Source organism: Rhinolophus sinicus, linkage group LG04 (genome assembly GCF_036562045.2).
Source record: "Rhinolophus sinicus isolate RSC01 linkage group LG04, ASM3656204v1, whole genome shotgun sequence".
Classification (NCBI taxonomy): Eukaryota; Metazoa; Chordata; class Mammalia; order Chiroptera; family Rhinolophidae; genus Rhinolophus; species Rhinolophus sinicus.
In genome coordinates, this window is record NC_133754.1 from 160,721,483 (window position 1) to 160,732,922 (window position 11,440).

General features: G+C 45.9%; 1 protein-coding gene across 1 annotated transcript in view; it reads left to right on the plus strand.

Moving 5' to 3' along the window:
- GALNT12 (polypeptide N-acetylgalactosaminyltransferase 12) overlaps positions 1 to 11,109 on the plus strand; it is a 32,495-nt gene extending 21,386 nt beyond the window's left edge. The window contains exons 5-10 of the mRNA XM_019729214.2: positions 182 to 299; positions 1,708 to 1,884; positions 3,987 to 4,118; positions 6,049 to 6,162; positions 8,166 to 8,312; positions 10,665 to 11,109. Of these exons, the coding sequence (XP_019584773.1) occupies positions 182 to 299; positions 1,708 to 1,884; positions 3,987 to 4,118; positions 6,049 to 6,162; positions 8,166 to 8,312; positions 10,665 to 10,805 (829 nt within the window). The 3' untranslated portion in view covers positions 10,806 to 11,109. The remainder of the gene's footprint in view (positions 1 to 181; positions 300 to 1,707; positions 1,885 to 3,986; positions 4,119 to 6,048; positions 6,163 to 8,165; positions 8,313 to 10,664) is intronic.
- Positions 11,110 to 11,440: the final 331 nt, after the last annotated feature.

Genomic DNA, 11,440 nt, shown 5'->3' on the forward strand with positions numbered 1-11,440 from the left:
ACAGGGACCGTGGGGGTACATTGGTGCCTCCAGGCCCAGCGTAGCACCAGGCAGAGCCTGAGCTCAGGGCACCCTTAGAGATGGACGATTGGGCTGAAGGGCTTGTGATGGGAAGGTAGTTCAACTAACTGTGATGGTTTCCTGCTGCTTGCATTGCAATGTGGATCTCACACTCTTCTAGGTCTCCAACAATGGCTGGTGGGCTGTTTGCTGTGAGTAAGAAATACTTTGAATATCTGGGGTCTTATGACACAGGAATGGAAGTCTGGGGTGGAGAAAACCTTGAATTCTCCTTTAGGGTAAGTATTCCAGTCTTCTCTTTGGACTCATTGTTAACCCATTCTCTCTCTCTCCCTCCCTCTCTCCCTCTCTCCTCTCTCCCCTCTTCTCCCTGTCCCTCCCCACCACCTCTCTCTTTGGGAATGGCAGGATTTTATGAGAGCCTGGTAGACTTTTCCTCCGTATTGGCAATTTATCCAGCGATCCTGAAAGATAATGGCACATGCATCCTATAAACATGCTTGCCTTCTTGTTTGAATTTTTAAAAAATATATACTTTTTAATAGATTTGGGACAGGAAAGGGCCTTTGCAGTCACCTAGTTCTTTTCTGTCCCTATAGGGGGCAGGAACTGAAGCTCAGCAAAGGGAAATGACTTGCTCATGGAGTGAGTGGCAGAGACTAGGCTAAAACTCGGGCCCCTTCCTCCTGGTCCCATCGTTTTGGAGACTTGATTTACTTAACTATTTATGAAGTGGCCTCTTTATTGAGCACAGTGACTTTCAAACTTTGACACAGAATTGTTAGGGAAACGTGTTTAAAACGCAGATTTATGGGAACAGTCTCCAGAAGGACAGATTTGATGAATTTATGGTAGGGACCAGGAATCTGCCTATTGTCATGAGCCCACCTCCCAATTCTGCTGTACGTGACCCACAGATGCTACTCCTTTGAGAAACCCCAAGCATGTCAGTGGATTTTCCAGTTAACCAAACCTTGCACTTTAAGTATCAAAACCTGTGTCCATGTTCGTGCTTTTCAATGGAAAATTTTAATGATATTTTATATGGTTTCCTGCTTGAAAAGTTATTTAATAAACAAGAATCGGGCCTTCCACTAAGGACTCATGCCCCTATCATAAGCACCAGATGCTATCCTTGCTCATACTTCCTGTGGACAGTGGAGAGTCCACGGCCATTTGCCCCGGCATGAAATGGTCCCAGATGACTCAGCCCGTTGAGTTTTAGGGTGTGCTTTTAATGGTCTTTCTGCCTTTTCCCTAGGTGTCAGGCTGCTCTGCCTGCCTCTAGAAGCTCTTCCTTTCCTCCTTCCAAACCTCTCTTCTTACTTGCTGCTTTCCTACCTTCTGTGGTTAGGAAATCAGGTAATTAGCCTGTGTTTTACATCATGAGTAAATGGGTCCCCTGCGAGGTCAGCTATGGGTGCCCCTGTGAGTCAAGTGCATGAGCTTTAGTGCATGGACTCTGGGCTCTTGATTTGAGGGCCTGTTTGTCTTTGGGTCTGCTTTCTTCCTCTGACTGCATTCTGTGTTCCGAGTGTGGCGGGAAGTGGCCTCCTGCCCCATGAAGGGTGAGGGCTTGGCAGCGTTTGTCATGACTTCCGTGTCCGGCCTCCTCGCGGCAGGCACTGGGCACTGGCTCCTCATTCCTGCTCGCCCACCCCAGCCTCTGCTCTGCTCTGTGTGCAGATCTGGCAGTGCGGTGGGACCCTGGAGATACACCCGTGTTCTCACGTTGGCCACGTTTTCCCCAAGCAAGCTCCCTACTCCCGCAAAAAGGCTTTGGCCAACAGTGTCCGTGCAGCTGAAGTGTGGATGGATGAATTTAAAGAGATCTACTACCATCGAAACCCCCACGCCCGTTTGGTGAGTTCCCTGGGCTTACCCACATGCCATCTGGCCTCTTCTGAACAAAAGCAGCCCCCATACCCATAGTAGACCTGGTTCCAGAAACAGAGACTCAATTGCGTGCTCATGATACAAGCGTGGGAACACTTTATTCCTTCGCCTGTAATTACACAGCTAGTTCTCCTTTTTTGCAGTAGTTGTGTTCTATATAGCCGCCACAAACACTGGCTTTGGGAATCCTGAACCATGGCTCCGAGGGGAAATACAGGGTGAGGTACCGGCTGGCCTCTCACAAGTTCACATTTTGGTCACCTGATCGATGCATACCTGGGTTTTATGTGTGTTTCTGTTTCAAGATGGCTTATTTACTATATTATTGTGGATTCATTACGCTGAATTCACGGCCAACAGCACTGTCACGCATGGTTGAACAAAGCTCGTCTAACAGACATGTTTTCTCTGCCAGGCACATCACAGCCTCCTTGTGCTGAGAACACTAGACAGCACTTCAGCACTACGCTGGGGGCCATTGTAAACAGTGGAATCACCAACACAAAGCACAAACATGTGAAAAATGGGGCACTAAACAGATTGTGAACAGGACACTTGTTGACCGGGTGAGAGCTGACCCGCGACCTCAGCTGGGAGCATACACAATGAGGGACTCAAAGTTTTCACCACTCTGCGTGTATCCTCAAGTCCCTGATGCATGAAAACACTACCAGTACTGACCTTAGGGTTACAAATAAATTGTAACAAATAGGTCTACTGCCTCTGCATAGGCCAGCAATGCACACCCCAGGACAGGGTGCCCCCTTACCCTGCGTTCCCATAGCCAAGAGGGCTGCTTGGCAAGACAGGACGCTCAGCGCCAAGACCTCTTTTCCTGCCACTTGACGAACATCTCTTCCTCTGGTTCCTTACAGCAGCCCTTCAGGGCAGCTCTGAAATTCTCATTTTATAGAAGGGAAAACGGAAGCTCAAAGAAAGGGTGATTTCAAGAATGTGCCCTAGGCCTTGTAGCTGATGTCGGCAGAACTGGGTCTCGGGCATGCATACTCCAGTGGACCTCTGCTCTGCTCTGCTCTGCAGACCCCTCATCCCCCTCTCAGCCTCTTTCTGCCTCTGGGCTGCAGGGTCATGGCTTCCTCTGTCTCGCCAGGGCTGCAGCAGAAATATCTGCTCTTCCCTGTCACCCAGTCTGGAAACCCCAGTTCCCTCTTCCTGAGAATTCCCAAAGAGTAATATGTTGGAGGGGCACTGCATTCACCTTTCATCTGAATACCTGATGTTCGATTATGGAAATGGACGTTTGTTTAGTTGAAGATGACGGCACAGTGACTCTCATCAAAGAATGAACTTTTGGAAAATAAGCAGAAATCTGAAATTTTCTTCCAATGTTTTCCCTTATCATTACCATTTCTGTTAAACGTTTAACTTACCCGATTGTAATAGTTTAACATCGTAGTGCAGGGCAGTAAGGTGCCTTGGCACTCAGCATTTCTCTTGTGGCTGCACGTTTCTCATGCTGAATAGATGCTTGTTTTATTTCATTATTCAGAAGTCCTTAAATCCTTGGTTTTATCTGGAAAACTGAACTTCCATAGGTATTTGTTGTAGCATTTTGTTTTTACCATTGTAAGTATGTATTTAGACTTCACTATATGGAGCACATGAGAAGGTTTTCATTCATGGTTACATCTAGAATACTTTGCAAGGAATGTTCAGAGAGGAGCAGTGATGCAGGATGTCGTGGTGTACTTGTGCTACTGACATCTCCTGGTCTATGATCCTGCGTTCATTGGTGACACACAGGTCCAGGGATCCAATGTGGCCCGGGATTTAGCCCCTTGATCCCATCTGCAGGTATTTTGTGTCCTTCCCTCGTGTACCTGGTGGCACCTCCCAGTAGTGAGAGTACCTGGGAACATAGTTGTGTGACAGTCTCACCTGCTAGAGTGCTGCCACTGTGTTTTTTTATCTTCCGTGCCCTGCACAGGGCCTGGCACACAGTAGGTGCTCAGTAAAATCTCACTCAGTGCGTGAATGTCAGTGGAGCGAGGGGCTTTGATAGGAAACACCGTGACCTGCAGGAGCTCACCATTTTGTTGTTTTCTCAGGAGCCCTTTGGGGACGTGACAGAGAGGCGGCAGCTCCGTGCCAAGCTCCAGTGTAAGGACTTCAAGTGGTTCTTGGAGACCGTTTATCCCGAACTGCACGTGCCTGAAGACAGGCCTGGCTTCTTTGGGATGGTGAGTGAGGCAGGCCCGTGGTAAGCAGGGAGATCGTGGACCCCCAGGTCTGATCAACAAGCCCTGAGCAAGAAAGGCCCCTTCATGGAAACTGCTGGCCCCTCCCCCTTTTCATCCACTGCCTTTCCTTCTCTCCATGAGTATCTGGGGTTCAGGTCCAGAATGGCAGCCCTGGGAGCCCAGTCTCAAAATGGGCAAGTGTAAGCCTCCCATTTTATAGACGAGAAAACTAAAGCTCACTTGGTATTTCCATGTCCTAGTTTTTACTAGCACCGTATCACATTTCCTAAACTCTCAGTGACCAGACCAGTTAATAATTCCCAGTGCAGGGATCCACAGAGGCAGTAGCAGGGAAAGCACTTCTGTTATTTCAAAAAACCTAAAAGAAATGTTTGTGGGAAGAGGCCAGCTGAAATGTCCAGCGTCTTTGGCTTTTGCTAGGAACTGCACCAAGTGAACCAGGGACGTCTCCTCTGCTTTGTTGTGTTGATCGGATGTGCCGGTTGGTGTTCCATCCTGGAAACCGTTGATAAACACAAGCAGGGTATTAATGCATTAAGTTCAGTTTTCATTATGAAAATGTTCGGTACACGAATGTGGAGAGAGTGCTATAAAGATCCCTGTCCCTGAAATTCTAGAATTATCAACATTTTGCCTCTCTTGCTTTCCCTTTCCTCTGCCCCTTTGCTCCACCCTTCCGCATTTTTCCTTTTTTAAAGCAAATCCCAGGCATTATGTCCTTTTACTCCTGTGCACTTCAGCATGCATCTCAATAAAATTTGGACATCTTTCTACAAAACCACAGACTAGTATCACCCCTAATCAAATGAACAATAAATAATTTCTTGGTGTCATTAAATATCCAGCGCTTATTCAGATTCCCCCAAATTTTCAGATTTCTCTCAGGGTAGTTGGCAAGTTCACGCTAAGATGTTAACAAGGTCTACACATTGCGTATGCTCTGCGTCTTTTCTCCTAAGTCTCTCTAATCTAAGCCAGTTCTCTTCCTTTGTTTTTTTCACCCCCCTGGTGCTATAGCATCCGTTGTCCTGTAGGGTGCCTCACCCTTGGAGTGTCTGATTGTTTCTTTGTGATGACTTTTAAATTCTGCCTCCCCCGCCCACCCCCCACCCTGTATTTCTTTAAAATGGATGTGAGTTCTCATGGGTTGACTGGAGTCGGATCAACCTTTTTGGCAAGAACACTTCATGGGGGTGTTTTGTCCTCAAATTGCATCATAGCAGGAGCACAAGATGTCTGGTCATCCAACTTTCAGTGATAAAAGGCATGGAGCCTTTCATGGTGTTTTGCTCTTAGAGCGATTACAGGGGTTTAGAGCCAGAAGACACCTTAGAGGTGACGTTAGATAAGGAAATGTTGAGTGATGGAGAGAGACTGGACTCAGAGTTAGAGGTCCTGGATTCAACACTCAGGAATGTCTGTTTGTCGTAGGACCTTGGACAAGTCATTGGCTCTTTGTATGATGCTGGTCCTGTAGTCTAGAATGGTGGACTTCTGATTTGGGGAATGCTGAGTCTCTCCATCGGAATGTCCTTTGCAGATACATAATACTAGCAGGAGCTCCTTGGTATATATGGGAGGCGACAACCCAGCTGTATTTGGAGTAGTGCAGCAATAAGGCTGAATTAACGAGCAAGGAAGAGGTATGAGCTTTCAGGCCATAAAATGTTAATCTCTCTGACCCTCAGGTTTAGCATCTTAAAATGGGGGTGATGATTCCTGCCTATGGTATAGAATGGGAAAGCACTTTTATTGTAATAAAACTCGAAATGTAAGGAGCTCTTACCCTTGACTCTGGTTCTTGAGGCAGGCCCTCCTCTCACTCTGTTTCCCCTCCCTCAGAGCCAGGGGTGGAAGCTGTTGTTGTGTATAAATCTGGACCACAATCCCACCCTTCTGTTTTGTGTAGCTCCAGAACAAAGGGCTGAGAGATCACTGCTTTGACTATAACCCTCCCAATGACCACGAAGTCGCGGGACACCAGGTTGTTCTGTATCTCTGTCACGGGATGGGTCAGAACCAGGTACGTGCTGCTTCTCTGTGGATTGACATCCTCAGGCGGGGGGAGGAGGACAGCGGGACGCTCTGTGCTCAAGGGGTCACCACTGTGGGCCTCGGAAGAGGGCAATCAGGAGAAATTGATGGCGTTTTTAAAAAAAATTAAATATTGGCTTTTATTTTTCATTATGAAAGTAATATATGCTTATTAGAGAACATTTGGGAAATATAAAATGTAGAAGCTAATAGTAAATGACAGGACCCAGAGCAACCACTGTTATAATTAAAACATAGTTCCTTTATTTTTTTTTTAAACTTTTATTTATTTTAAGTGTGTTTTTCAAGGACCCATCAGCTCCAAGTCAAGTAGTTGTTTCAGTCTAGTTGTGGAGGGCACAGCTCACAGAGGCCCACATGGGGATCGAACCGGCAACCTTGTTGTTAAGAGCACCGCGCTCTAACCAACTGAGCTAACCGGCCGCCCACTTCCCATTTTTTTATGCATAGCCTTTGGATTATGTGTCTTAAGTAGTTATCATATGTCTATGTGTTTTGTGTTCCATAGTTCATCATACTTTTCTGTGTTATTACACATCCTTTGAGAATGTCATTCCTAATGGCCTCTCCATATGCCTTTGTGTGGCCATATTACGATTTAGTTATTGATCCCCAGCCTCCCTGTTTTGGTGATTATAAATAACCCTGCCACTAACATCTGTGGTCAAAAGAAAGGACAAAACCAACAGATCTGTATTTTGGGTGACTTCTTTAGAATTCATTCTTAAATGGAATTACAGGTTTTGAGGCTGTGCCACAGCACAAAGTGGTGTGTAGGGCAGTTACCCCAGTGGGGGGCCCAGGTAGATCTGTCTGAGTTAATTGCTATACTTCAGGCTGGGCAGGGGAGCACATCCTGGAAGGTCTGAGGACCAGAACTGGACCCCGGCCCAGGAAAGCAGATGGATCCAACAGGTTGGGGCCGGTGGAGGATGTAGGAAATGAGCGAAGCATTGGTTCTGGACCCTTAAAGCCTTACTGTCCTAAGAGGTGTCAGAGAGATGAAGGGGTGGGGATTCAAAGTTTCCCCCAATTCCATTTGAATATTATGTCCCGATGGTCAACAGTAAACTTTCATAATTCAGACCCTTACGACCTTGAGTTCTTCAGCACTTTTTAGAGCACTGCTTCTCACAGGCGGTCCCCCGACTGGTACCTTCAGCATCGCCTGAGAGCTTAAAAATGCAAATTCTCAGGCTCATCCTGTCTCTCCCAACCCCAGTCTCTTTGTTTGTTTTAATCAGCTTTCTGGGAAACTCATTTGAGAGGTATTGCTCCTGTATCAGAATCTCCTAGAAGGGAGGGGATTCAGCACGTAGTTGGCTGAATGTCTTGTTAAAAATGTACAAATGCAGTTTCCCAGCCCCCTTCACAGACTGAAGGAAACCTCATTCCCTCTCCAGGATGGGACCAGAATCAGTATTTTTTTCTAGACACTAGAGTTGGAAATCTATTGCTCTGGAAGAACCAAGTCTCCCGTGGCAGTCATGCTCCCCGCTTGTGCACATCACTTCATAGTTTCTACGGCATGGTTGCACCTATTGTATTTGGGGGAGAGGAGAAGGAGAGGACTGAAGAAAAGGAGAGGAAGTTGGCTGCTCAAGGTCACACAGAACTCCCAAGTGCTGGCGCTGGGACCGGTCCATTTTCTTTCCTGCTGTTCCACACCAGCACAGAGTTAGGCACAGTGGGTGTGGGGTAACCCAGGCACCAGCCCCACCCTCACTATCTAGCAACTGAAGCAGGCGTGAGAAAAGGCCCCCCCCATTCACACTCGTTAAGAGCCACACCAGGGTGGACGGAGTGCTGAGGGGACACGTAGGAGGCCAACTGATCAGTCTAGTATTGGCGGAGGAGGGGAGAGTGAGGGACCCCGGCTCCCATGCTCTCGTGACCCCAGGTTCTCAACCAACGATTCCCCTCTTTCCACGTCAGAGGATAACGGATGCCTGTTTTGTGCTCCATTTTTAGTTTTTCGAGTACACGTCCCAGAATGAAATTCGCTATAACACCCACCAGCCAGAGGCCTGTGTAGCTGTACAGGCAGGAACGGATATTCTCATCACGCGTCTCTGTGAGGAAAAGGCCCCAGAGAACCAGCAATTCATCTTGCAGGAGGTAAGTGAGCTGTCTCATTCCTTCCTTGCTGCTGGCCGCCTGGGCTGCAGAGGGGAGCATGGAAGGAGAGCATGCTCCCTGGCATAGTCTTGGCGAGTCTCCGGGACACAGCGACGTACAGGAGACCGGGAACTTCACAGGGACCACAAGCCCGTGGCCGCACTGGTAGAGCCCCATGGTGTCCGGTGTCCAGTGGCCACCACACTTTTCTTCTTTCCTCACTGTCTTTCAGTCTTTCCATCCCTTTTACAGCTTGAGCTGCAGCAGGCTGAAATGGGAAGAGGAGCTGTCACAAATGCATTCAAAGATGAAATGGGGTTTAAACAAGTGACACAAAACGCCAAAGTGTAAGGGTGGGAGGTTAGATCCCATCATGAGTCATTCCACTTCTCTCAGTCTCCTTTTTCCCAGCTCTAAAATGGGGGCATTAATAGCAGCCTCGTGTGATGATTAGATGTACGGCCAGGAATATTCATTCGAAACTGGGAAGCTCTATAGTGATTAGTTGTTACTTGCAGTATAATCACCAAGAAAAGAGCTCTCTGATGGAGTTGGCTCTCCATCGGAACAGTCGTTGACTTGGAATGGAGTGTTGATTCAAGCCTCACAGGCACTAGCCCCACTATATTTGCAGTAAGCCCATGATGGAATTCATAAGTCACTCATATCCTTTGACTCACTACAAAGCACTGGAGGTAATAAAGCCAAAGAAAATAATTCAAAAGAATTATCTCTATGGGAAGCTTTCATTTCCAGCCTGGTTTCAGGGATGGAAAGATTCATCTAGACTGCTTATAAATGGGTTAATTCTAAGTATGATTAGAAGTTGGAGTACGTTTTCCTGTAGAAAATGTCTTGGTTAACAATGAAGTTTGCAGGCTACCCAGAAAAGCCCAGCACCATAGTGCTGTCAATCTGATATAAAAACATAGGAGGGAAAATACTTCAGAACAAACCCCAAAAGTCTGTGGTCCTCTGTAACGCCCTCCTCCTTCTCCTCTTTCTTTCAACTAGAAGCCATTATAAGCCCTCAAGGAATAGTAACGCAAGATAGAGACCACAAAATTGGTTTCCAATGTCATTAAACACATAAGCTTAAATTTCACTGACCATTTAAGGCAAAGTCAGTCTCTTTAGAAGGGAGGGAGGAGTGCTGATAGCAGACCTCAGGGATACTGCGGTTTGGTTCCCGACCCCTGCAATACAGCAAATATTTCAATAAAGCGAGTCACACGGATATTTTGGTTTTTTGGTTTCCCAGTGCATATGAAAGGTGCTCCACTACAGTCTATTAAGTAAGATACAGCATCGTGTCTAAAAAACAATGTGCATAATTAAAAAACACTTAATTGCTAAAAGATGCTCACCATCATCTGATCCTTCAGTGAGTCCTAGTCTTTTTGCTGGTGGAGGGTCTTACCTTGAGTTTGTAAAAAATCCAATATCTGTGAAGCCTCCCGGAAAAAAGCCCAATAAAAGGAGGTAGGTCTGTATTTACTTTCTTGTTACTCTACAGGCAACTTACGAGCACTGTTAAAGGTTTTCAGGGTTAATATTTTTGAGATTTTTTTTTTTTTTGCATGTAATTTTATTTCTCAGGCCTCTCTTGCCCTGGAACAGGTCTGTCACTTGTTCTGCCCCTTTGTTGCTTGGCCATGATTAAGTTCCTTGGGGGCATACAGCTTACAACAGAGAGAGGTGGAGGGGAAGGAGAAACTCCAGGCCCGAGGGGAAGATTTGCTGAGTTAACTCAGCAACAATTAGGAAAAAGAAGAAAAGGGAAAGGCATTAAGGAAGAGAAGAGGGAAGCATCAAAGAGGGTCTTCTTTTGGTGTTTGGGATTTGGCACTGTCTATAGAACCCGCTTCCTCTCTGGTAACTGGCCTCACTCCCCCAGCTGGTCTATAGCTGAGCTGGGACTGAAGCCAAGTTTCCTGTTTAAGTACATAAAAGAAAGCATCACCAAGGATGGAATTAGTTGACCTAAGAGACAAGGAAGAGATCGTATAAAAGATCTTTAGTCCTGATTTTCCTGAAGGAAAAGAAAAACTATAAGGACGAGAGGTAAGGTCTGACCGATCCCCACAGCAGCCAGCAGGTGGCACCATCGGCCCTGACAGTGGAGTCAGGGACAGTGAAGAGCTTCGGGGAAAGGCTAGCCTGACATGTCTGTACACACCTGGACATCTCTATGCATGGACTGTCCTGGGTTGCCTTTATGCATGCAGACACTTAATGCTCAATAAACATATCTGAAATGATAAAACTCACTCTGAGCATTTAAGAAAAAGATACTTTCTGAGGAATTGCTTGTAATTCTCTTGAACATCCCATGCCTATTATCTTTTGTAGGATGGTTCTTTATTTCACGTACAGTCCAAGAAATGTGTTCAGGCTGAGAAGAAGGCATTCAGTGACAGTTTTGTACCACTTTTACGAGACTGCACCAACTCGGAACATCAGAAATGGTTCTTCAAGGAAAGCATGTTATAAAATGTCGTTGTACCCAGGAGACCATCAGAGGAGATGGGGGACCCCTGGACTCTGTGCCCAACAGAGACTTAGCTAAGTCCAGTTACAGACTCACCAAAAACTTGGCTACTCTACTTCATAAGGAAATCATTGTACAGTTTGTTAAAGTGATATTAGATTTAATAGAATGTGAATAAGCTTTGTACTGATTTTGAAAACTTTAAAATTGTTCCCAAATACCCTGTTTTCTAAGGGTAATGATAAAATGTTAACTCTTGGTATTCAGAGAATTAAAAAACTTTAAATATTTTTCTATCAAGATGTATATTCTACTGTTGTGCCTTTTTATTCCCCCTGGCGAAAAAGTAAATATTTTATTTCAGTATTTGGAAGGATTTCCAGGTATGAAGATGTTTGCATATGTAGTGATTAGACTCATGTAATAAACTTTTTTTATGTGCATAAACTCATAATAACTGAAACGTTGAGTTAGATTTTTCTCACTGTGGACCGATGGACAGTGGGAACCCTGAACTGATTCCTTCCGGTCATTGAGGTAATGTAGGTTGATTTACTAAAGAATGCTATTTGATTATGAGTTACAACCCCAGTCAAACCTCCAAAGTTTGTGTTAGCCATAGTGGACTAACCAAAGC